The sequence below is a fragment of the Macaca fascicularis genome, chromosome 1 (genome assembly GCF_037993035.2).
Source record: "Macaca fascicularis isolate 582-1 chromosome 1, T2T-MFA8v1.1".
NCBI classification, from domain to species: domain Eukaryota; kingdom Metazoa; phylum Chordata; class Mammalia; order Primates; family Cercopithecidae; genus Macaca; species Macaca fascicularis.
This window is the reverse complement of record NC_088375.1, coordinates 125,707,235-125,731,897: the sequence shown is the minus strand read 5'-3', so window position 1 is coordinate 125,731,897 and position 24,663 is coordinate 125,707,235. Positions and strand designations below refer to the sequence as shown.

Here is a 24,663-nt window from a genome sequence, read left to right as displayed (position 1 = left end):
CGTTGAGTGTTTGCTTGTGACTTGGATCAGTTATTCTGGTGCTGCAAATGCAGAATGTGATTTGGTGTCACATGAGTGCCTACAATTCAAGGCCCAGAAGTGAAAGCTACCAAATGATGCTGTTTGAGAATTCAGCTATCTGTGGAGGAGGTGGCATTTAAATGCCAGATGCTTTGCTTTGGAAAATAAAGCCCATTTCTGGGCATCTTTAAAAGCATCCCAGCTTTTAAATCTCTGAAATAGGGATTTCTGGTTTTAACATGCCAAATGAAGAACACAGAGAAGGGATTTTGCTGCACTCTGACCATATGGCATATATGTTAACAAAACAAATAAAAGCATTTGGAGTTTGTCATCAGCATTACTGAAATTGATTTGATAAATTTGTACCTAGGCATATTTCTGAAAAGTTATGTGCACGTTAAAATAGTGTAACCCCTCATTTTCCCATTGATTTATATTATGATTATAGGAATGTTTGATCTAATTTCTGACCAACTTCAGTTAAAAGTAGTGTCTGATATTTAGCGTTTCTCTGTTTCCCATTCCTCTGCCAAGTTATTTATGGTTAGTATACACTTAAATAGCAATTGTTTAATGAAACTTTGTTGTGAATGCTCTTATAAAGTAAATAATTATTGTATATTATGGATATCAATTTACTTGCTTCTAAATTTGAATTATCCTCTATTGGACTTTGGTAACACAAATGCATGTTTTTATTTTTTTAGTGTTGGCTGCACCAATTCTTGAAGTAAGCTCTCCAAGTTCAGACTCCATTCTTGTGCAGTGGGAAGCTGTATATATGGCAATTGGATTCTCTGTGTCCATTATGCAAGCCAATGGCTTGGGGAGTATATGGAAAGAGAATACTACAAACACCTCCTTGACATTCACCAGTTTAGAAGCCGGGACTCTCTACACCATAAAGGCCTATGCATGGAATGCCAACGGAATCCCTGGGGACGACTCCACCTGCAATCAAAGAACAAGTAAGAACTTCTCAGCTCAGCCTCGAACAATTTTACTTTTGATTAACGTGGGGGGCTGTGCGTTGCAGCCATCAAGAGTAGTGTTACATGACAAGTACAGAGCAGCTGGCAGCAGCTATTTAAATTTATTATGAAGTTATTTATAGTGCCTTGTCTATTCCTCCTCGGTAGTTTAAACGCTTCCTGCATGGATAAAGAAATGCTACTCAGAATGCACACAGCATGGCACCACCCTCTAATATCCAACTCAATTTCAGCATTCACATTCGACATCACACAGAAGAAGGTGATTCTTGTTAGGTTTACCCATCACCCCTTGTCCCTTTCTGGGTTCAGGCCAATTAGTATAAGAATTGGGCCAAATAGGAATTCATTTGTTCTGCAGATACTGAGTGACAGTGTGCCAACTTTGAGCTGGCATTGTTCTAGAGATATGGCAGCAAGCAGAGCAAGGTTTCTGCAGGCACAGGATGCTGTAAGGATCCTGCAGTGGAATTAGTGTTTCAGATCTGTTTCCCAAAGGCCTCAGCTTGGGCCTGAAGTCAGCATGGGGCTTCCCACTACTGCTCCTCCAGCTGTGGGAAGAAGCTGGAGCTTGCTGTGCGTTTTCTCACCGTCCCACCCAGAGGTCCCCCAAGCAGAGGATACCCTGCAGCATTACAACTGGAGGTCCAAATTGAGCTGCTGGAGTGAGCCGAGAGAGAGAGAGAAAGAGAGAGAGAGTGTGTGTGTTTTCTTTTCTTGAGGCAGAGTAAGCCATCCACTGGCAATGTAACCTAAATAGACACAAGACTCTCACCAACCAGAGTAGCTGTTTCACCACTTGGGAAGGACGCAGGAAAGGAAGGAAAGAAACCAGAAATGTTCTCTCCAACTTTCCCTAAGTTTGGAGGGGAATGGAAGCCCCGTAGTCTATGGGCCAAGGCAGAATGTAGGGAGAAGAGAGGGGTTTGCTGCCTTTTATACTATTTCCCTAGGAAGGTTGTATAATAATAGCCCTGAGGTGATTCATGACAGGCTTGGTGAGTCAGGATGTCTGTGACAAGTCAGTCTCCTTGGGCCTTTTCCTAGGCTGGCTGGCTTTCCTTCTTCCCTCCTTCCCTTATCTTCCCTTCCCATCCTTCCCTTTCCTTTCCCTTTCACACTGCTTTTTTCTTTCCACATTTGTTAAGGGCCCACTGTGTGCTGGGCATAGGTTAGCTGATGGGAATACAAAAGCAAATAAAGCATGATCCCTCCGTTCAAAGAATGGATTATGTCAAAGGAGAGACCAGTGGTGAGTCAGCGTTTCCAGTTTCACCTGATCAGTGCTTTGGCAGAAGGCTGCAAACACAGCGAGGCACAGGAGGGAGCATCTTCATCAGGCTGGGGCACTGAGACAGCATCCCCTAGAATAACTTGCTTCTTAAAGACTTCCCCTTCATAGGTTTACCCATGTTTTACAAAGCTCTACAGAGTTTAGATTTCGCCTCTGGATTAGTTTCCTCGGGCTGCTGGAACCACAAACTGGGTGGCTTGAACAATAGCAATGTTTGGTTTCCTGGTTCTGAAGGCTACGAAGTCTGAAATCAAGGTGTCGGCTAGGTTGGTTCCTTCGGGGGGATGTGAGGAAGAGTCTGTTCCAGGCCTCTCTCCTTGGCTTGTAGATGGTTATCTTCACATTCACATGGAATTTTTCCTATATATGTTTATCTGTGTCCAAATTTCTTCTTTTTATAAGGAAATCAGCCATATTGGATGAGGGCCCACCCTAATGATTGCATCTTACCTGATTACATCTGCTATGACCCTATTTCCAAATAAAGCGACATTCTGAGGGTACTATGGGTAAGAACTTCAACATATGAACTGGGAGGGAACCCAAGTCAACTCATTACAGGCTCTCACTACTTTACCTATTTTTCCTAGTTCTCCCATGCTCCCTGTGGGAAAAGCAAGTTGCCCTAAAACACTGCAGGCTACCCCTACCAGCCTTGGGCCCAGCACTTCCCTAAAGCAGACCTGCCTCTGCAGACAAGCTGACCATGTAGTGGGAAGGGGCCTGTCGAGATGGCCCACGGGAAAAACATGGCAGGTGCCTGCCTTACAGAGAATGAGTTAGGTCCTCATGTCCTCAAAGAGGCCTTCCCAGCTGGACGTGGTGGCTCACACCTGTAATCACAGCACTTTGGGAGGCCGAGGCAGGTGGATCACGAGGTCAGGAGATTGAGACCATCCTGGCTAACATGGTGAGACCTCGTCTCTACTTAAAATACAAAAAATTAGCTGGGCGTGGTGGCAGGCGCCTGTAGTCCCAGCTACTCAGGAGGCTGAGGCAGGAGAATGGCGTGAACCCGGGAGGCAGAGGTTGCAGTGAGCGGAGATTGTGCCACTGCACTCCAGCCTGGACAACAGAGCGAGACCCCGTCTCAAAAAAAAAAAAAAAAAAAAAAAAGGCCTTCCCTGTTTGCCCCAGGCATGTCCAGAGGATGCTGGTCTCTGCTCACAGACTGTTTAAGCAGTTTCCTAAGGCCTGCTGCTTGGGCGTTATTACAGCACAGATTCCAAAGAACTGAGGCCAATTTCTTCCCTCCCCAGGCCAGGACACCTCCTTATGCTTTTTAATGTGGTAAGTCTTAAGAAAGGAAGGCATATGTACAAGAATGTAGGGTTAAGTGTTTTGGAGACACTAAAAGACTGCCTTAATATGTATGCATCACACTTGATACCTTCCTTCCTTCCTTTTGATGGTGAATGGAAAGAAAATCTGCTCCTCTAGAAACGATTATGACTGAAAAGCTATTGCAGTAAAAGTTGTAGCAGATGTCAAAAGTAAAGAAGGGATATGTTCAGTTTCATTGATCAATAACAGAAGATATTTGACCTTTCACTTAATAATAACATACCCACGTGGCCCTTTTAGTTCTTCCCATTAATAATTTCATTTAATTATTTTAACTACTTATTAAATAATGCCTTAATCCATTCAAAATATGTCTTTTATCACCTATAGGTGTTAGACATGGATCTTGTTAGATCTATTTATATATGAGAAAAAATTAAATTACAAAAAAGGGTAAACAATATGGCCAATGCCACACAGTTTATTATGAGTTTGCATAGTAGCAGATGTATTACCAGTTCCCAGGCATCATCCTAAATCCCAATTTTATGCTTTGGACACTTGGTAATTATCCAACTACTGGGTATCTTATCCTCCAGTCTCTGCAACACTGTTATGCCAACTCTTACTTAGTTTGTAAGGCTACTACAAAATCTTAATTGTTTCTCAAAAATGTAGGTCCTCGGGCCCCTGCCAACATTCAAGTCTCTTTCGATAGTGGAGCTCTGAAGGCATCTTTTTCATGGGCACTGGCAGAAGGAGCTTTCAATTATACTGTGATGGCTTTGAGTGACTCTTCAGAGCTGACCTGCAGCACAGCTTTCAGTTCCTGCACCATCTCTTCCCTCCAGTGTGGAACTGAATACTTGATTTCAGTTTCAGCAAGTAATGATGCTGGATCTAGCAAATCATCTTCAACAGTGACCCTGAAAACTGGTATGTAAACAAGAGTGAGATTGCTGTAGGACTTGCAGCAGTGACTGCTATAAGGGAGACATTCACTGACAATGTTTCTGAATACTCTGGGAAAATATGAAAATGAAAGCCTGGTCTAAATGAAAGCATTGAGTTGAACATTCTCATGAGTTTGAATAATACTGATAGTGAAGCGAGATATTGTGTATTGCAAAAAGCACTTTTTGGAAAATTAGGAGGCCTGGTTTCTATTCCAGATCTTTCATTAATTAGTTTTTTCTTTTTCCTTTGTAAAGCTGTGAAAATTCTAAGATCTGGTTTGAGTTGTACACAGCTCTAACTGTGCGTACAGATAACTGCCTCTTCTTTACATCATGTCTCATGTCCTAGGCTTGGTGGGAGCCGCCATTTTTTTAAGATAAAGACAGGATATTTCTAGTTCTGAATATATGTTTAGATATTTTTCCATTTTCATTCTTATCAGAGCGATAACCACATACACACGTGGAGGTTGACTCCTCTATTTAGAAATATCTATGTGTCTCGGGGATGGACACTAACAATTAATGAAACTAACACTTAATGAAGACCTACTATGTCTCTGGCGCTATAAGTATGTTATTTCATTTAAATCTCATGACAACTCAGTGAGGTGGGTTCTATTATCTCTTTTTTTAGATAAGAAAACTGAAGCTCAGAGAAGTTAAATAATTTTCCCAAGGGCACACTGATAATAAGCAGTAGAGCTGAGATTCAAGCTGCTCAAGTTTGCCTAATTCCAATGCTTAAAGCCAAAGAAAATGTCGACAACTACAATAATATCTACTTTATCTCACAGTCAGTTATGTCATTCTAAGTTTAAAAAAGCTTCTGAATAGGAAGAAAAGGAGCTATCCCCAAGTTGATGCACTCCATTCCACAGGAAAAAAAAAATAAAGCTATTCTTTCAGGCCCGCACTCTCTTATAGTTATGTTAAATTAAGGTCAATGATAACAAACTTGATGATTTGGCTTCTCTTTTGACAACTGTAATTAAATGTGAACGGTACATTAGAAGTGATTATGAGGACAAGATAGTTGAGAGTGGGAGAAGAGAGAAAAAACACTTTCAAAAGCATAGCAGTTCTGAGTTAGGCAGTTAGGCATTTAATGCAGGGGAGAACCATGCAGTGTTTTTTAATCTTGGACGCACATTAAGAGCATCTGGGGAGCTTTTATAAAACCCCAATACCCAGGTCCCACTTAAGACCAATTGGAGTTGCTGGGAATAGAATTTGGATATGAATAGTTTGTAAAAGCTCCCCAGTTGATTCTACTATGCAGTCAGGGTTAAGTGCCATTGGAATAGTCCTTCACACTTACAGGTCCAGGAGGTTCTAAGGCAGTTTGTGTATGACACAGTCATGATCATGGGGATGACCTTGACTAATAATAAAGTAACATTATTATTTAATATATTTAATATATTAATATTACATATAATATATATTATATTAAAAAATATATAATAAAAGAACTATGTTTACAAAGTACTATGTGTTTCCTGGGGCCCAGAAGTGTGTAATATATTTTGGGAAGATTTCCACTAGTGAAAACTAAAATTTTTAAAGCTTAGCACTTGAATGAACAAACTTTATTTGAATTCGTTCTTTCAGAAGATATTGTTCCATCAATAAATGAGGCATTATGTGGATAAATGAGGTATTGCCTTAACACAGAGAAACAGTCAATATTAACAAATCAATACATGCCTGCTTTTGACATAGTCTAGCATTTATTGTGTGAGATAAATTTTAGGACATCTGAGAATGTCTCCTGGGTTTGTACTGAGTTATACATACTATTTGATTTGTTCCTTATTTGTAGCATCTAGTATCTTAACTCTATGCTTAAGATGCTCCCTGGAAGGTGTAATGGGCATGAGAATGTATTCTGTCATTCAGTGCATGAGAGGCTGCAGTTAGAACAACTTTTCAGGTTGCACATGGTGGCTCATGCCTGTAATCCCAATACTTTGGGAGGCCGAGGCGGGTGGATTGCTTGAGTCCAGGAGTTCGAGACCAGCCTGGGCAACATGGCTAGACCCTGTCTCTACAAAAAAATACAAAAGTTAGCTGGTCATGGTGGCATGCACCTGTAGTTCCAGCCACTCACGAGGCTGAGGTGGGAGGATCACCTTAGCCTGGGAGGCAGAGGTTGCAGTGAGCTGAGATCGCACCACTGCACTCCAGCCTGGGTGACAGAGCAAGACCTTGTCTCCAAAAAAATTAATTAAAAAATAAATTTAGGCTGGGTGCATTGGCTCATGCCTGTAATCCCAGCACTTTGGGAGGCTGAGAGAGGAGGATCACTTGAGGTCAGGAGTTCAAGACCAGCCTGGACAACATGGTGAAACCCCGTCTCTACTAAAAATACAAAAAGTAGTTGGGCATGGTGGTGCACACCTGTAGTCCCAGCTACTCGGGAGGCTGAGGCAAGAGAATCACTGCAGCCCGGGAGGTGGAGGTTGCAGTGAGCCGAGATCACATCGTTGCACTCCAGCCTGGGCAACCGAGTGAGATTCTGTCTCAAAAAATAAGCACATGAAATAAAATAAAAAATAAATTTTAAAAAATAGGTTTTTTAAAAAAGAACTTTCCATGCTATGGAGGCTTTACACGTAAACCCCCAGAAAGACCCAGCTCCATTCCTTCCCACTTATGGATCTTGGACAACTTACCAACCTCTATAAGCCTCAGTTTCCTCAACTGTAAAATGATGATATTTGCTGGAAGAATTAGAGAATATATTAATATAAAACATAATGAATGATATCTGTATTTTAATCTCTAAAACAGATAACTTCTGGGATATTCATTATTCCACTGAAGCCAAACTAGCTTCATCTCTGAATGAAATCAAATATTTCAACAAATAATCTAACAATGAAAATTTTTATGTCTTAAGATGACTATGAATCTCTGAGGGCTCATTATTTCAAACAATATTTTGTATAACAAGAGAATGTGACAGGTCATTAAAATTTGTTGTAGTGGTTTGGGGCCTATAACATAGCCTTTGGTCCTATAAAGAAAATCTTCTAATGCTTCCAGTGCACAGTTTTGCATTTTGTGCACCAAATTCAATCTGTCACAAAGCTCAGAGTTGCTTATTTGGGTTGTACTGAAATCTTAGATAATTGCAAACATGCGAAGAAAATCTCCTGCAGTAGTCTCATGTTTGCTTTTTATTGATCATTTCCTAGTTGCTTGTGCACCTGGAAGAGTGACAATCCAAGAAGATCCCCCCGGCCACCTGTCTGTGGCTTGGTCCAATGTAGATCTGGGTGACTACTATGTGGTCTTTGTGAAGAGTGATGACGGCTTGGAAGTACACTGCAACACATCTCTCACTGAGTGCAATTTCTTATCTGAGTGTGGCTTCACCTATTTTGTTAGTGTTTTTGCCTATAACAAGGCAGGGCAAAGTCCTTTGGGTGACATATTCAATTATACCACAGGTAAGTCCCATTTGATACTTGTCAAGGGAGTTCTGAGATCACTAACCTCAGCAGCAGAATGGATCACCTATTCCACTTATTAACTTAGCACCTGGGAGTCATTCTAGGATTAAGAACAGAAAGTAATCTCTTATCTCACATTCTTTCCAGACTAGGGAATCTTGGTTTTGTGGACCCAAGCGTAACTAGAATGCAAAGTTTGGGAGTGAAAAGAGGAGGAAGAATGTAGTTGTTCAACCTTGCTCTGAAAGATTGAACTGTCCACAAAGATGTACTCCGTGAGTGTTCTAGCATGTGCTGCTGCCAAAGAGGAGGCAGTGCCTGCGTTTCAGGAGGTCACTCTTTCCCTAAGACCAAGAGAGACATACAATGGCCAAGATGCTACATGGTGTGGAGGACTTTGGAGTAGGACACCTGGGTTGACACCCTAACTTGACCACTCATTCATTCCTTCACTGAGGGTAATGATGTCCACCTTGCTAGTTCCTTAGTGTTCTTCACTGCAAAATGGGACAAATCATGAGAATATGAATGTGAAAAGGTCTTGTGTGTGATAAAGCATGATGCAAATATTTTTATTAGCATCACAATTGCTGTTGCTATTATCCTCCACTAGACTTGTATCTTGTACAAGGCAGGAATTACGTCTTATTTATCTCTTCATCCTCAGTGCTTATAATAGTATGATCAGCATATGGGAGATGCTCAAGTTTTGAAGAATGAGTGGAGTGATTTGAAATTAAATAACTACATTACAAATAAGAATACTCCAACATAATTATGTAAAAGTCTAGCTGAATTACAGTAAATTTTGCCAGGATGAGGGATCTAAATCATTGGTGCCTTTGGGATGTGGAATAAGAGGCCATCGATAAGGTCCTAACACAGGAGGGTCCTCCAGAGTGGCCTTGAGCTGGATCTTGAAGGATGAATGGAAATGTAAGTGGGGCAAGAGCATCCCAGGGAAACCCCAAGCTGAGTCAGACATTTGCCAGTGGGGTTCTTTAGGGTCTCTCAAGGTCTATACACGGCCGGGCACAGTGGTTCATGCCTGTAATCTCAACACTTTGGGAAGCCGAGGCAGGCAGATCACTTGAGGTTAGGAGCTGAGACCAGTCTGGGCAACATGGAGAAACTCTGTCTCCGCTAAAAACACAAAAATTAGCTGGACATGGTGGCATGTGCCTGTAATTCCAGCTACTCCGGAGGCTAAGGCATGTAAATCACTTGGACCCAGGAAGCAGAGGTTGCTGCGAGCTGAGATCACACCACTGCCCTCCAGCCTGGGTGACAGAGCAAGACCCTGTCTCTTAAAAAAAAAAAAAAAATTCTACTTATATAACTATGACCCCCACCCCCCAGTTTTATTTGGCTTAGTGTCTGGAAAGGCTGACAGGATCTGAGAAGTCAGACTACATATGATTTTACCAGGCAGAAGAGGGGACCGGCTTTCCAGTAGAGGGGTCAGCAATTTTCTCTTCATAGAGAACGAGGGTGCACGTGGCATGGGGGAATTGAGGAGTCTGGTGTGGCGGGGAGTTGGGGGAGCACAGCTGAACCTTACAGCTTGTGATGACCTTGAATGTCATGCTGAGAATTTACCCTCTATGCAGTGACAATTAGGCCAAGATTGGACCTGGACAGACCCACAGGGGGTCACTGTAGTCATTAGGGAGGGCAGTGGCCAAGCCTCTGGGCATGGGAGGTCAGGACTCAGTGTCCGCCCTGGTTGCATTGCTCTTGATGGGACCACCATTTTCCCTCTGCTCCTGCTTTCAGCTCCCTGTTGCCCTAGTGACATTAACCCCGTGTTGGTGTCCAGTGACAGAGTTGAGATTGTGTGGTCTCCCGTCCGTGGTGCCGAACTGTATGAAACCAAGGCTGCAGATGGGTACAACACGGTTGAGTGCAATGACACTGTTCCCGCGTGCACCCTTTCGGCTCTAGAGTGTGACACCAAGTACAACATCACGGTGTATTCATTCAGTGAAGTCCGAGGCAGCAATATGTCATGTACTCCCCAGTTCATAACCACAGGTAAGGCACAGCTATCATTCCACTCACTGCTGTCTGAATGATTCACCCCAGCTGCGAGCCTCAGGATGGGCATTCAGTAAGACCAATAAAAAGGTTAAATCCCATTAATCAATCTTTGTGGGGACCAAGACAGCCGCTGTTGTACGAAGGAGAGTCAGAGGAGAAGGCAGAAGAGGAAAGTAGAAAAAATGAAAACAAAAGGGGAGACCGTGGGGAGAGTAGAAGGTTTTGCCCATGATTACTTCAGCCATTCAGTTCCTCCTGTCTTTGAGGGTCCTGCCTGTACTCACACCATGAAGGTGTGTAAATATGTTTCTTACTTACGTTTGCTTTTGGAGTTCACAATGCTCTTAAACATTTTCCAGCTATTCCAGTACTATATGAACCCAATGCCCAGTGTTAATGTCAATAGTTGTAATGTAATTTGGCCTGCATGCATGACGTGGTTGAAAACTATGATGATCTCACTGGGGGCAAAATCAATTTTAGACCAAATGGCACATGTGATATTTTCGACTCATGCTTTTTCAATTAATACTCTAAAATCTCTCAGCTCCTTGCAGTCCTGAAATAAAAAATGTTTCAAGGGATGCATTCTCCACGATTAACGTGCACTGGCAATCCACTAATGATGACGCTACTTACACTGTGACTGCCCAGGGGGAGAAAGGACTATATCAGTGCAGCAGCATGGGAGAGTCCTGTACCATGCGGGGCTTGCCCTGTGGCTCAGTGTTCTCTGTCACTGCTGTGGCTGAAACACAGGCAGGACGGAGCCTGCCCAGCTACAGTGTGCCCCTGGAAACAGGTATGTAGCAACCACCAAGCCTGAATGTTGACTTCAGTGGGGTCCTTACAAAGTGTTTCAAGACATGAACTTCCTTATTTAATCTACCCTCAGTGCCATAGAAATACATTAAACTCAGAGCCGTTTCAAAGAGTCCCGGTCATAGAAAATAAAATTTTCAATATTTTACAAGTTCTGTAAAAATATCCTCAAGACTAGTATATCCATTCACTGGCATCAGAGAAGGAATACTTACTCATTCTGTGAAACATTTATTTGAATTCATATTCGGCTATGATATAATCTATCAAAACAGCTAACAAATGAGTAGCCAAATGAGCTGGGTTGTTACTTATTTCTTTGGCTCAGCCCTTTCAAATTTTTCTCTTTAAAAAATGCTTTCTGACTTTCAGTTTCCTGATAGGTAAAGGGGAGATAATGGCCTCACAGGGTGGTTATGAGTATTAAGTTGACTAATGCTGCAAAGCTCTTAGCTTTTAGTGCCTGATGCATAGCAAGAGCGCCATAAAAGAAAACTATTATTACAGCATAGCATTGTTTATGAATGAAAAGTGGCAAATCACTTCAGCTTTTGGACATTCGTTTTTCTCATATACAGCGATAGACGGCACTTTGGCTTATAAAAGTTGAAATACCTAAAAAACGAAACCAGCAGTAAGATAGAGACCATACAAAATACTGCATGCATGAAGCTCTTAGGCATCCTGTATTCTGGGTAATGGGTCCCTGAAAAATCAGGATGGCTGGGGTATTTTAGGCAGCTAAGAAATCAAGCTTTTATATCAGTGATGTACTATAACATTTTCAAGAAAGGCAAATTATACTTAATTGCTAATGCTATGAAATGTTCTATTGGGAGAAGTGAATGCAACCGTTACTTTGAAATTTGCAGTTAGAATTGTTGAAGATGGGCCAAAAGTGGTGGCTCATGCCTGTAATCCCAGCACTTTAGCAGGCTGAAGCAGGTGGATCATGAAGTCAAGAGATCAAGACCATCCTGGCCAACATGGTGAAACCCCGTCTGTACTAAAAAATACAAAAAAGCCGGGCATGGTGGCACGCGCCGGTAGTCCCAGCTACTCGGGAGACTGAGGCAAGGAGAATAGCTTGAACCTGGGAGGTGGAGGCTGCAGTGTGCTGAGATGGTGTCACGGCACTCCAGCCTGGCGACAGAGCGAGACTCCATCTCCGTCTCAAAAAAAAAAAAAAAAAAATTGTTGAAGATGGGGGCAACAAAGGATTTCCTTCTTATTCTGGAAAAAAAAAATGGTGGAAACCTTCAACAGCCAGTTGGTGCAGTGCATTCTTGGGGAAACCACCCACTACATACAGTGAATGTTACATGACGCATCAGAGGAAATGAACACAAGGAAATTTTTTATTAACAATGGAAAGTTGGGGAATGTAGGATATTGAGTGAAACACAGGCAAAATACCATTCTTTGTCATTTTTCACAAATAATCTTCAGTGGAAATAAATCTCCAATTCTTTTTCTTTTATCCCATTTAAGTGCCGTGCTGTCCAACTGGTCTGACAGTAACTCAAATCACCCAGTCAGTAATCAACGTGAGCTGGACTATTGGGAGAGTGGCTCAAACCCATGTTGCAGTTCTGGAGTCACACACTGGACAGTCTAAGTGTCACACTCATCAAAACTACTGCCTCCTGGGATGCATCACATGTGGCGTCAATTACACAGTGACATTAAAAGCAATTAGCGCCACAGGGTTGACTGCGGATTGCTCCTACCAAAGTTATTTCTCTGGTAAGCAAACTCCAGCTCTAGAGTAGCAGTAAGGACTTAACTATTGTAAATCCAGGCATAAGCCTTTCCTCCTCATTTAAAAAGATGCTGCATCTCCACCTAGTTTGCATTATAAACTCAGATTACTTTCTAAAATGGTTATAGTTTTCCCTTTGGTTAGAACCTCAAAGCTTCGGAGGCTTCTGTTGGTAGTTGGTGAATTAACTCCCCTAGTAACAATATTCATGCCTGCTTTTTCTGAAGGGACTGTGTATCTTTATATGACACAGCTACCTGCAATACAGAGTAACTCAGCCTGGCAGAGTTTTCTGGAAGCATTAGATCACACATTCTGTTTGGTCTGCGTTTTTTTCTTCTCATTATTATTGTGCTACTACCTCTCTTTTCTAAGCTTCTTCAGCTCCTTCAATGGTTTCTTATTTCAACAGGCTAAGAGAGCAAAGGCATCTGTCTACTGACAGTATTGTCGCTTGTTCTTCACAAAGACCAGACCATTAGGGAGTAGCGGCGGAAGCTAAAAGCAGTGCAAGGTTACCAAACAAGATTTCTCTTGCATGATTCTAATCCACTGAAGTGGCTGCTTGTAGCATGGTTTTGAAAAAACTCTTAAGGATGCTTCCTACGCTTAAGGTGAAAGAGTACAATGATCAGTTACCTCGGCCTGGGGCATGGGATGGAAGAGTTGGAATATAATTTTGGCATTCCAGAGGTAGTAGAAAGAGTCTCAACTGGGAGTCAAAATTAGACATGACTTCTTATAAGCTGTGTTGCCTAATCTTCCCTGATTCTGTCTCCTCATTGAAAAAGACAGGAATAGTAATATTTTCCTTCGAAGTTGTTTCGAGAATCAAAATAAATCATAACATGAGAACATTCAGAACATGCTGCATGTATGTCAGCTGGTGTGTACTTTCTTCTGACCCATTATCTTGTATTAGATTTACTGCCTAAGTTCTCACCTTGATATCCAGTTCTCATTGCTTATTCTTTTAAGAAAAAATCAAGTAAGCCTGATTATAATAACTTTTAAAAATTATACAGTAGGATCTTTAACTTAGTTACTAAGGAATCCATTTGGTGCCCTTATTGGCACCTAATGTGTGGCTCGCTCAAGGTATTTAGAAAAGAAAAAAAATACTAATCAGCTACCATGGATGAAGCGTGGACCAGCAAACTTGGTCACTGGCATGTTGTATAAATGGCTGCACCCAAAGTGTCATGCTACTCAGCTCGGCAAAATTGGTTCTTCAATTAAAGCTGAATGCAATTAATTATATTTAAGTTTAATGCCACCAAAAATCAAATGAAACTAGGGCATTATGAGGGATTTTGACAAGGATTCTGTGCCTTTGACTCACAGTTTGAGTAATGTACAATATGTATCTGCCAATTTTTGGACCTTTCTGACTCACCATCGTTCTATATTAAAAATTCATACCTCACACCACCTTCACACATGAATTTCTCTCTCCTTTCTTCCTTTCTTTCTTTCTTTCTTTCTTTCTTTCTTTCTTCTTTCCTTCCTTCCCTCCCCTTCCTTTCTTCCTTTCTTTTTTCTTTTCTTTCTTTCTTTTTTCTTTCTTTTCCTTCCTTTCCTTCTTTCTTTCTCTCTCTCTCTCTCTTTCTTTCTTTTTTCTTTCTTTCTGGATCTCGCTCTGTCACCTAGGCTGGAGTGAGTGCTGTGGCACCCTCATAGCTCACTGCAGCCTTGAACTCCTGGCCTCAAGCCATCCTCCTGCCTCATCCTCCCAAGGGGACCACAGGTGTACACCACCACAACTGGCTAATTTTTTTTTTTTTTTTTTTGTAGAGTCAGGGTCTCCCTGTGTTGCCCAGGCTGGTCTCAAACTCCTGGGCTTAAGCAATCCTCCTGCCTTGTCCTCCCAAAGTGCTCAGATTATAGGCATGAGCCATCATGCCCGGCCACCCATGGATTTCTGATTATGTGGCCCACCATGGAAATAACTTGAGTACCCCTTCAAATCTTGCTCTGATCTAACCAGTAATTAATCCTGTTACTTAAAATAGTTTACTTATATTTTTTCCCTGCAGTAATCAAGGCCATTTTTCGATGATGGTGGAATAAAACCAGTGATTTTGTGTTTCTTTTTATTGCTTAGGTGCCTGCTGCCCTTTGGGGGTGAAATTATATAGGCTGGGCTCTAACGGCATCCGGATCTACTGGCAAGCCTCCAGGGGCTCTGCCAGTTACAGCACTGACCTCTACGGCTCCAAAGGCATTTTCACGTGCACCCCGAGTGCTGGCCTCAGTTTCTGTGATGTCACTGAGATACCCTGTGGGGATGTATACACTGTGATGGTCTCACCAGTTGCTGAAACAGGATTGAAGCTTACTTTCTGTCCAAAAAAAATATATTCAGGTAAAGCAAGTTATGACGGTTTATCTAAAACTAACCCTGAACTCAGATCTGTGAATTAAGATGCAATCAAACTTATTTGCTATGTAGGAAGGGCACAGAGGGTATAAAATTTCTTTCTTTCTTTTTTTGTTTTTTTGTTTTGAGACAGAGTCTTGCTCTGTCGCCCAGGCTGGAGTGCAATGGCACGATCTTGGCTCACTGCAATGTCCACCTCCCGGGTTCAAGCGATTCTCCTGCCTCAGCCTCCTGAGTAGCTGCAATTACAGGCACCTACCATCATGCCCGAGTAATTTTTGTATTTTTGTAGAGATGGGGTTTCACCATGTTGCCCAGGCTGGTCTTGAACTCCTGACCTCAGGTGATCCACCCGCCTCGGCCTCCCAAAGTCCTGGGATTACAGGCATGAGCCACTATGTCCAGCTGAAGGTATAAAATGTCTATACAGCACAGGTAGATTCTGGTTGTGGAAGACCCCAAAATTCTCTGGAATTGTGATGCTTTATTATTATTTAATTTAGAGATTATTTTCCCTGTCCCATGCTTCCCCTTCCTAAAAAGGACTAGGTGCTTGCTGCTTAACTAGTAAAGCAAATTTAAGATAATTTTCTCCTTTGAGATTTAGCGATAGATTTTTAACATAGTCTTATTGATAATATTGGAAATTAGGAAACTTGAACTTTTATTTGCACAGACTGAGAATTGTGACTGAGGAAAAGTTAGAGGATCAGAAAAAATGAATTTATAAATCACAAGCCAGGCTTGGCAATATGAGTGGGCAGACAGTCTGTGATCACAAAACATGACTGTCAGCAACTACCACCTCACTAGAGCTGGCAGGAAAACATTAGCAATTCTCTGCTCTGTGTTCCAGCACCTTCTGCTACCTTGCCCAGGGCACAGTCATACATTTTTCATATATTCCTAGAAGAAAAGGCATGATGAAGCCCTAGAATTTTGCAGATGAACACAGAAAAAAGAATAAATATTGGCTCACAAACCCTTATTGATAGCCAGAATCTAAAATTTCCAATGATATGTAGGTGACAAGAGGTTCAGGATGGCCCTTGGTGATGGAAGGAGGACAGTTCCTCCCAAGGGGCTGTTCTCATTGTCCCTGGCTGTCATGCTCTGATTCCTTGTTTTTCCATTATTTGGTCCACAGGACAAACTGGCCCAAAGTATAGTCCTATGGGAAGGGACAGGAATAGGTTCCTGGAGTAAGGATGAGCTTTTAGGAAGATGAGTCTACAGCTCAATAACAATACTGCATTATAACTGCATATACTTTATAATGTGCCAAGCAGTTTCATACTACAAATACCATTGAATGCTCAAAATATGCTATGCTGTAGTCTCAACATATTTCATTATCTCTTACTTTATAAATAAGAAAACTGAAGCTCAGAGGCTCCCAAATCTCTATCTACAACTCTTCTCTTCTCCTGACCCCTAAATCCATATTCAAATTTGATACCTCCACCTGCAGGTGCCCAGGCATTTCAAACCCCTCAGGGCCAAAAGGAATTCCTGATCCTCTGCTGTTTCTGATCTTCCTTCCATTGTCCTTGTTTCAGGCACATTGGCTAAAAACCCTGGAGTCAGCTTCCGTCTCCCGCACCCTCCATATCTAAGTAGTCTTGAATTCTTGTCCTGGTCACCTCCATAATGGTTCCTAAATCCAGATTCTTCTCTTCATTCCACAGCTACTGCTATGCCTCAGGCCCTCACCACCTCTCCCCTAGACTTCTGCACCAGTCACATCTGCCTGTCCTCACTCCAGCCTCTGTACTGTTACCAGAGTTGTCATTTCAGGACACTGGTCCAATTGTGTTACTTTTATGCTTCCAAATCTTCAAAACTTTTCCATTTCCCCATAAGATAACATTCAATCCTCTGGGCATGGTGTTCACAGTCCCTTATAACCTGTCCCCTGTCTGCTTATACCTGTACTGTTCAATAGAAATTTAATATGAGCCATGTATGAAAAATTTAATTTTCTAGTAGTCATATTAAAAAAGTAAAAAGAGGCAAAATTAATTTCATAATATATTTTAGTTAACCCAATATATCCAAAATATTATCATTTCAATACCTCATCAATATAAAAATTATTAATAGATATTTTGTATATTTTTCATACTGTCTTTGAAATCTGGTGTGTCTTTTGTATTTATAGTACATTTAGTTCGAACTAGCCACATGTTCAATAGCTACTTGAGTGTCTACTGTACTGGACAGATAAATTGGTTTTTCGTGGGTTTTTTTTGTTTGTTTGTTTGTTTTTTATTGAGACAGGGTCTTGCTTTGTCATCCAGGCTAGAGTTCAGTGGTACAATCACAGCTCACTGCAGCCTTGACCTCCTGGGCTCAAGCGATCTTCCTGCCTCAGCCTCCCAAGTAGCTGGGACTATAGGCATGCCCCATCACGCTTGGCTAATTTTTAAAATTTTTTGTAGAGACAAGGTCTTGCTATGTTGCCCAGGCTGGTCTCGAACTCCTGGGCTTAAGCAATCCTCTCGCCGCAGCCTCCCAAAGAGCTGGGATTACAGGCATAAGCCACTGTGCCCAGCCTGAACAGAGAAATTCTAGGCTCATTCCACAACATCCATTCTCAGAGGACTCTATTCTCTAGTCTAGGCATCTGGCATCATTCACGCATGCCTGCTCCTGCCACACACACCTCCTATTCTATGTCATGTTCTGGAGCTACTGCTGTGCTCTTCTCTTTGCCCGGAATTCCACCCCACCTCCACCAAGAGAATTCTACCAGCCTGAATTTTCCTTATCTGTGAAGCCTTCTCCAATTATCATAAGCTGAGTTAGCCCTCTCTCTCCCTCCTTTATCACCCCACAGCACCCTTATCTGTACTGCAACATATTACTGTGAATTGAATGTGTGTTATTTCTCCTAATAAGTGATTATCTATTTGACTCCCAGTACGTAGCACATAACTGTTGCCTGATATATTTTAAATTTAAAAAAGAATGAATCAACGAATTTATGCGCCTCTGATCATACAGCTAAGTGAGTGATGGAAGTCTTTTGTTCTTTCTCCTGCTCCATGCCCACAATTTCACCCTTAGAGAGTCATTCCTCTGAAGGCTGGTTAGCCACGAGAAGTCCTTGTGAGTTAGAACTCAAGCTCTTTGATGGGATGCCATCTCAAGCCTGCAGCCATTTCAGCTTAGTAATATTAGGTATCCAGACTCAAGTTAGGAAATCCTCCTTTGCTCAGTGTCCCTGGTAAAAGCCATACATTTGGGAGATGTTTTTTGGTTTTGTTTGTTTGCAATATCAGTGATGCTTTATTCTGATAATCAGGACAATATTGTAAATGACAATAACAACTAATATTTATTGAGTGCCATGTGCCGCCAGGCACAGTTCTAAGGAGTTTACATGTATTAACTCACTTTATAACAAACCTATCAGCTTGGCATTCTTTTTTTTTTTTTTTTTTTTTTGAGATGGAGCCTTGCTCTGTCACCCAGGCTGGAGTGCAATGGCACGATCTCGGCTCACTGCAACCTCCACCTCCCAGATTCAAGCGATTCTCCTGCCTCAGCCTCCTGAGTAGCTGGGATTACAGGTGTGCACAACCACGCCCGGCTAATTTTTGTATTTTTTGGTAGAGATGAGGTTTCACCATGTTGGCCAGGCTGGTCTCGAACTCCTGACCTCAGGTGATCTCCCTGCCTGGGCCTCCCAAAGTTCTGGGATTACAGGTGTGAGCCACTACACCCAGCTGAGCTTGATATTCTTATTCTTACTGCTTTTCAGATAAATTGAGGCACAGTGAAGTGACTTGCCCAGATCACACTGCTAGTAGTATCTCCTTCACTTATCATCTAAGTTCGTTCTTGTTCATTTTTTGGTTTACTTTCCTTTTATTATTTCTTAAGTTAAATCTTCACTATCTTAAATACATAAATGAATAGATTTTATTTTAAATGCTTGTGTTTTTATTACAGTAACTTGCTCTGGAAGTACACTTGGAATGGGTAAGTCATTTTTCTCATGGATAAAATAGAACAGGATTTTTGTTACTCCATTTTGGGGTTACTTAATGAAGTCAGCTGACTTTTCAATTAGAAAGCAAATGCTTTCTTTCTTTGATACAAGGGGCTCCTGCTCTCTTATCCCATAACTTTTTCTCCCCATGATAGTGCATCCTCTCAGATTCCACCAGTTGAGATGAATTTCTTTGAATTCTGAAGTCTTTTCAGTATTCTAGGGTCCTACAGGAAAATGTAAATAGTTTTGGGAGGGGCAGCCGCTTTATCCCTCACACTTCAGAAAGTGATTCCCAGCTCAGCTGTACATTGGAGTCACCTGGAGAGCTTAAAATTAACTGACGTCTGGGTTCTGTCCCCAGAAAGTTTGATTTAATGGGTCTGGGGTGAGAGCTGGGCATCAGGAGTTGTAAAAGCTCCTCAGGTGATTCTGAAGTATAGCCAAGGCTAAGAACTGCTACTTTAGAGACATGCTTCTCAAACTTTATTGTGCACACACATCACCTGGGACCTCGTTAAAGCCAGATTCTGATTTGGTTGGTGTAGGAAGGGTCTGAGATTCTGTATTTCCATAAGGTCCAGGTGATGCTGGCGATGCCGAGGCTGCTGGTCTGACCACACGTGGAGTACCCAGGTGTTAGAATCTGTTAATGGCCTGCAGAGAGCTACGATGTTTGCTCCTGGTTTGCATGAGTGGGTATACCCCGTGGAGACAGAGGGTGCTGAAAGGGCAGTTGGAGTAAAGAGAACCTTTACTGCCTTCTCGGTTTTGCTCAGGGATGATCTTGTCTAAGCTATTTTGGTTGCCCCCGCAGAGATAACTCTTGGCACGGCAGTGGAGATGAGCAAATGTAGCCATGAGTGCTGACCCAGTAAGCAGTGTATGCTGCCTCATGAGGAGTCCTTTCCACAGCCTTTCAGGGGACAGCTTGGTCTGGAGCCTTAGGAAAAAAATCCCCTGGGAATATTATCAATCCCAAACTACAGAACTTCCCTCCCGCCCACCCCTGCCCCGCCCCTCCCCATTCAGACATGGCTGACTTTGAATGGTATGAGTCTAAATGAAGTCTTCCTGCTTGTAAACCCCACTGGACAACCTTCCAATCGGGGCCGGCTCCCCAACCACACCCCCTTCCACTGGCAGGAACTGGGTCTAGAGTCTCCACTCCCTATTCTCTGCCTGGGCTCCCTTCCTCTCCCAGTCCATTGCTTCTCTGAGCACAGCAGAATACATGCTTTTCAATTCCTGTCCTACCTGCAGGTCTGAAATAAGCATAATCCCTATTAATTTTTCAAGAGTTTTTGTTTTCTATGACTACAATAAGGAACAGACTTGGCTTACTGCAAACAAACTGTGAGGACACTTCTAATTATAGGAAAATCTCCCAAAGTACTAGAGACCATAAGCCCTGGTCTTCAGTGAAAGGTACATGGACCTGGGTCTGCATTCTTTAATCTGCATCTCCCTGAGACATAGAGCTGTGGTAGAAGTGTCCTAGGTTCCCAGGGGAGAGGAGTGGTGTATGATATTTTGGCCTTCCCTATGATTATGTTAAAGGAAGAGTTTCTAATAAAAACAAAAACATAAACATTTTAAAAAGTTTGAAAAGAAAGAGTTTCCATGTGATAACAAAAAACACAAAAGGTGGGGTGGCAAGGAGAGCAAGCATGGTGGCTCATGCCTGTAATCTCAGCACTTTGGGAGGCCAAAGCAGAGGATCACTTGAGCTCAGGAGTTGGAGACCAGCCTGGCCAACAAAACAAGACCTTGTCTTTACAAAGCGTAAAAAAAAATCAGCTAGGCATGGTGGCATGTGCCTGTAGTTCTGCTGTAGTCCCAGCTACTTGGGAGGCTGAGGTGAGAGGATTGCTTGAGCCTGGGAGTTCAAGGCTGCAGTGAGCTATGACAGCACCACCGCACTCCAGCCTGGGTGACAGAGTGAGACACCAGCCTCACCAGAGAGCTTTTTAGAAATGTACAGTCTTGGGCCCCATCCTAACCTACTAAATCCCCAGGTGATTCATGCACGTATTCAAGTTTGAGTAGCACTACTTAGGTACTGCTCTCAAACTTTGCTATGTAATAGAATCTCCTGGACAGTTAATAATGAATGCAGAGGCCCCGGCCCTGGCCCAGTGAAGTGCCTCCATATTTCCATCAGGTTCCCAGGTGATTTGGATACATGTGAAGTTTGAGGAGCACTGCTTTAGGTCACTAATCTTCTCTTTTCTGACCATCCAGGCTTCAGCTTACCTTCACCGTTCCCTTCCTTAGCCAGGGCTCAGTCTTCAGTCTGAAATCTGCCACTCTCTTAAAGTAGATACTTGTAGAAATCCTGTAGGAGCCAGACACAGTGTCACACACCTATAGTCCCAGCTACTCGGGAGGCTGAGGTAGAGAATCACTTGAGCCCAGGAGTTTGAGGCCAACCTTGGCAATATAGTGAGAACCCCCCTGCCCTCAACCCCATCTCTCCGAAAAAAAAAAAAAAAAAAAATCCTGCAAGGCCCTCAAAAAATAAGAGTAAACCAGATTATCTGAGGGTTTCTAAGGTCATGTGGAAGTCATTATATCTAAGGGGAAATTCTAAATTGCTGTCTTCAATTTCAGCATTTCCCCTCCCCAAACACAGGGCAAGTCCAATCAGGTCCTGGGGCTGACACTGGAGCCTCTGGATATGCTAAGGGGAGCCATGGGAATCTTGCTGGTCTAAGACTTTGGGTTTTCTTTGACTCTTGGAGTATCCTAAAGCTTTTCAAACTTTTTTTTTTTTGAGACGGAGTTTTGCTGTGTCATCCAGGCTGGAGTGCAGTGGTGCAATCTCGACTCACTGCAACTTCCACCTCTGGGGTTTAAGTGATTCTTGCGCCTCAGCCACTTGAGTAGCTGGGATTACAGATATGTGCCACCACACCTGGCTAATTTTTGTATTTTTAGCAGAGATGGGGTTTCACCATATTGGCCAGGCTGGTCTCGAACTCCTAGACTCATGTGATCCACCTGCCTTGGCCTCCCGAAGTGCTGGGATTACAGGCGTGAGCCACTGCACTGGCCATAAACAGACTTTTTAAGAGAGATCTGGATTCAAATCCTGCCACCATCACTTGCTCTTAGTCAAGTTGTGTAAATTCTCTCTAAGCCTAGGTTTCCTCATCTGAAAATTGGAGTAAACAATAATCCCTCATAAAAGAACATAAGGATTAAATGAGAATGTAAATTATTGGACACAATAATAGGCTCATAACAACTACTTAATAAATGGTAGTTTTTAATTCATATTCAGTTTAAGCTCATGTTACATTCTATTATGTACCAATTATTAACATTTTAATGTGCTACTTCTAAGATATTCGCATTTTAACCTTGGTCCTCATAATACACTTCCTCGTTGATTCTCTAACTGTGGTCCTGGGACCAAAAGCATCAGCATCAGCTGGGAACCTCTTAGAAATGCAATTTCTCAGGCTCTTCCACAGACCTATTGAATCAGAAATTCTGGGACTAAGGCCCAGCCTTCTTTGTTTTAGCCCTCCAAGTGCTTCTGATGCATGCTAAAGTACGAAAAGTATGGCTTTAATTCAAGAAAGCTATTTCGATGCTGGAAATTGATGCAATTTGGAAGGGAAAGGAAAAAAAAAACCGATTTGAGGTGATAGGGCGCTCTAACAAGAGGTAGATAGATGGGAGGGGTTTGTGCCTGACATCACACCATGAGCAGGGGCTGGGGGCGTTCCTTCATCTTTAGGACTCAACATGTTTCAGTGTCACCTGCACATCCTGGGCAACTTCGAGGAAGTTTCCTGTCTGTGACACGCTTAGCAGCTAAACAGGTTTATGTTCTCCGTATAAAACTCCCTGAGTCATTAAAATTTTGGAGTTCCCTGAGGAGCACAGCAAGTTGGCCTGGGGGTGGAAAGGAAAGTTCTTTTGTTTTGAACCAGCAGTCTGGGATTAAAGAGGCTCTGGGAGGGTTCATTTGGTGAAGCAGGAGAGAGATTGCTCTGATTAGAAATTGCTGATCAGTTTGAACACTTGGTCAGTTGTCATAGTTTCAAGTTTACTTGCTGTGAAGTGCTGTAAAAATAGTATTTCAAATCAAAATACACATAAAATCTCAGACACTGGTGCTTTTTAAGAAAATGTCTGCATATTGAATGCATCTTTTACTGCTTTCCTTCCTTACCCTTCTCAGTGATTTATAGAGGGAAGAGAAATGAAGAATGACAAAGTGAGCCCCAGATAAAAACAAAAATTTGACTAAGTGAGTAATGTAAATTGATTTTGTGTGATTTTATGGCAAAGTTTTTTGTCTTTGTTTAAAATGTTTTCCCATTTGTCTTGCAGAGTTGTCTCATTTGTTAGTGATTAGAGATGGAAAAGATCTACTAGAATGTAGAATAAAATAATGCCTCTAGAATAGGAAAAGCTCCTTTGGCCTTTAGAAGAACAACTCTGACTCTGCTTCCTGAGGGCAAGGTCAGGTGTGTCCTCACCTGCACAGCAGTTGGAGAGCTGCCGTGTGAAGACTCTGGAGAGAAATGGATCCAGAAAATCCCCTGGACAGCTGCCAGGATGAGTCAGCAAGCTGCGAGAACCCTGGAAACACGAAAGGTCTGCTTAGCAGAAATTCTTTCTGCGATTTCACATCCAGACACACCACAGACTTCAACACATCCACTTCATGAGTGTTTTATTGACAACAGCACTTGCCTGCAGCCCCCTCAGGGACTGGAAATGTTCACTCCCAGAAAGTCGAGCCACCCACATGCAGACAGCACTTATCCCGAGACAAACCTCCAGCAGGACTTCAGTATAGGTTGGAAAGCAGTAGCTGCCAGGGCAACCTGAGATAACAACCGCCCTCATCACAAGTTAGGAGCAAAGCTGAGCTCCTTGCAGGGTTTTCTGAGCCAAAGCATCAGGTGATGTGATATCCATGGGAGCATCTGGGAAAGCAGAGCTGCCAGCCTGTTGCTAGAAGGATTGCAGTTATGCTTTCTGCATGACAGAAGATGTCAAATGGAGAGCCTCAAACTGTGACCGACTGACACACAGGCACCTTTTGGGGGGGAGGACCATCAATCTTATTGGCCGTATCTCCCACTCATACTGTAATTACTTTTTTCATCTTTGGAGGGGGAAGGCTATGAAATATAACATAAATCTCTCATACCTAAAAAAAAGTTTGTCCTTCAAATATCAGTAACCTAATTTAAAAAGTGTGAATAGACTTGTATAACACACACACGCACATGCACACACACAGTTACAGTGTTTGCTCCCCAAACACACGGCTATGGAGCCAAGAATGTCTGTAGTTAGGAACAACCATAAAACTCCACCCAGGGGGAATTGGACCATGGAATTAGGCTTGAATTAAGCATGGAAGAAAGAACAAACTTCCCTTTCTGTTCTCTCAACTTCCTATCAATGTGCGCTGCAAGAGAGAGAAGTGATATGCTTTCTCTATGAGACTGATCAGAAATATGTAATGTGTCACTAATAAGAGATCTTCCCCAGAACATCTGTACATGAATGGAGACAAGCCAAAGGCATAGATCTCTAAAAATGGAGTTGGAAGCATCAGAGAGCACACCTAATACCGTACAAATACCAAGGCACAGAAAGTGAAATAGCCATCTGCCTAG

At 42.4% G+C, this 24,663-nt stretch overlaps 1 protein-coding gene across 1 annotated transcript in view; it reads left to right on the top strand.

Moving 5' to 3' along the window:
* FNDC7 (fibronectin type III domain containing 7) overlaps positions 1 to 23,276 on the top strand; it is a 28,328-nt gene extending 5,052 nt beyond the window's left edge. Inside the window, exons 4-12 of the mRNA XM_045387994.2 lie at positions 732 to 992; positions 4,273 to 4,530; positions 7,754 to 8,008; positions 9,788 to 10,045; positions 10,599 to 10,853; positions 12,365 to 12,619; positions 14,740 to 15,000; positions 18,973 to 19,002; positions 23,208 to 23,276. Of these exons, the coding sequence (XP_045243929.2) occupies positions 732 to 992; positions 4,273 to 4,530; positions 7,754 to 8,008; positions 9,788 to 10,045; positions 10,599 to 10,853; positions 12,365 to 12,619; positions 14,740 to 15,000; positions 18,973 to 19,002; positions 23,208 to 23,239 (1,865 nt within the window). The 3' untranslated portion in view covers positions 23,240 to 23,276. The remainder of the gene's footprint in view (positions 1 to 731; positions 993 to 4,272; positions 4,531 to 7,753; positions 8,009 to 9,787; positions 10,046 to 10,598; positions 10,854 to 12,364; positions 12,620 to 14,739; positions 15,001 to 18,972; positions 19,003 to 23,207) is intronic.
* The last annotated feature ends 1,387 nt before the right edge of the window (positions 23,277 to 24,663 follow it).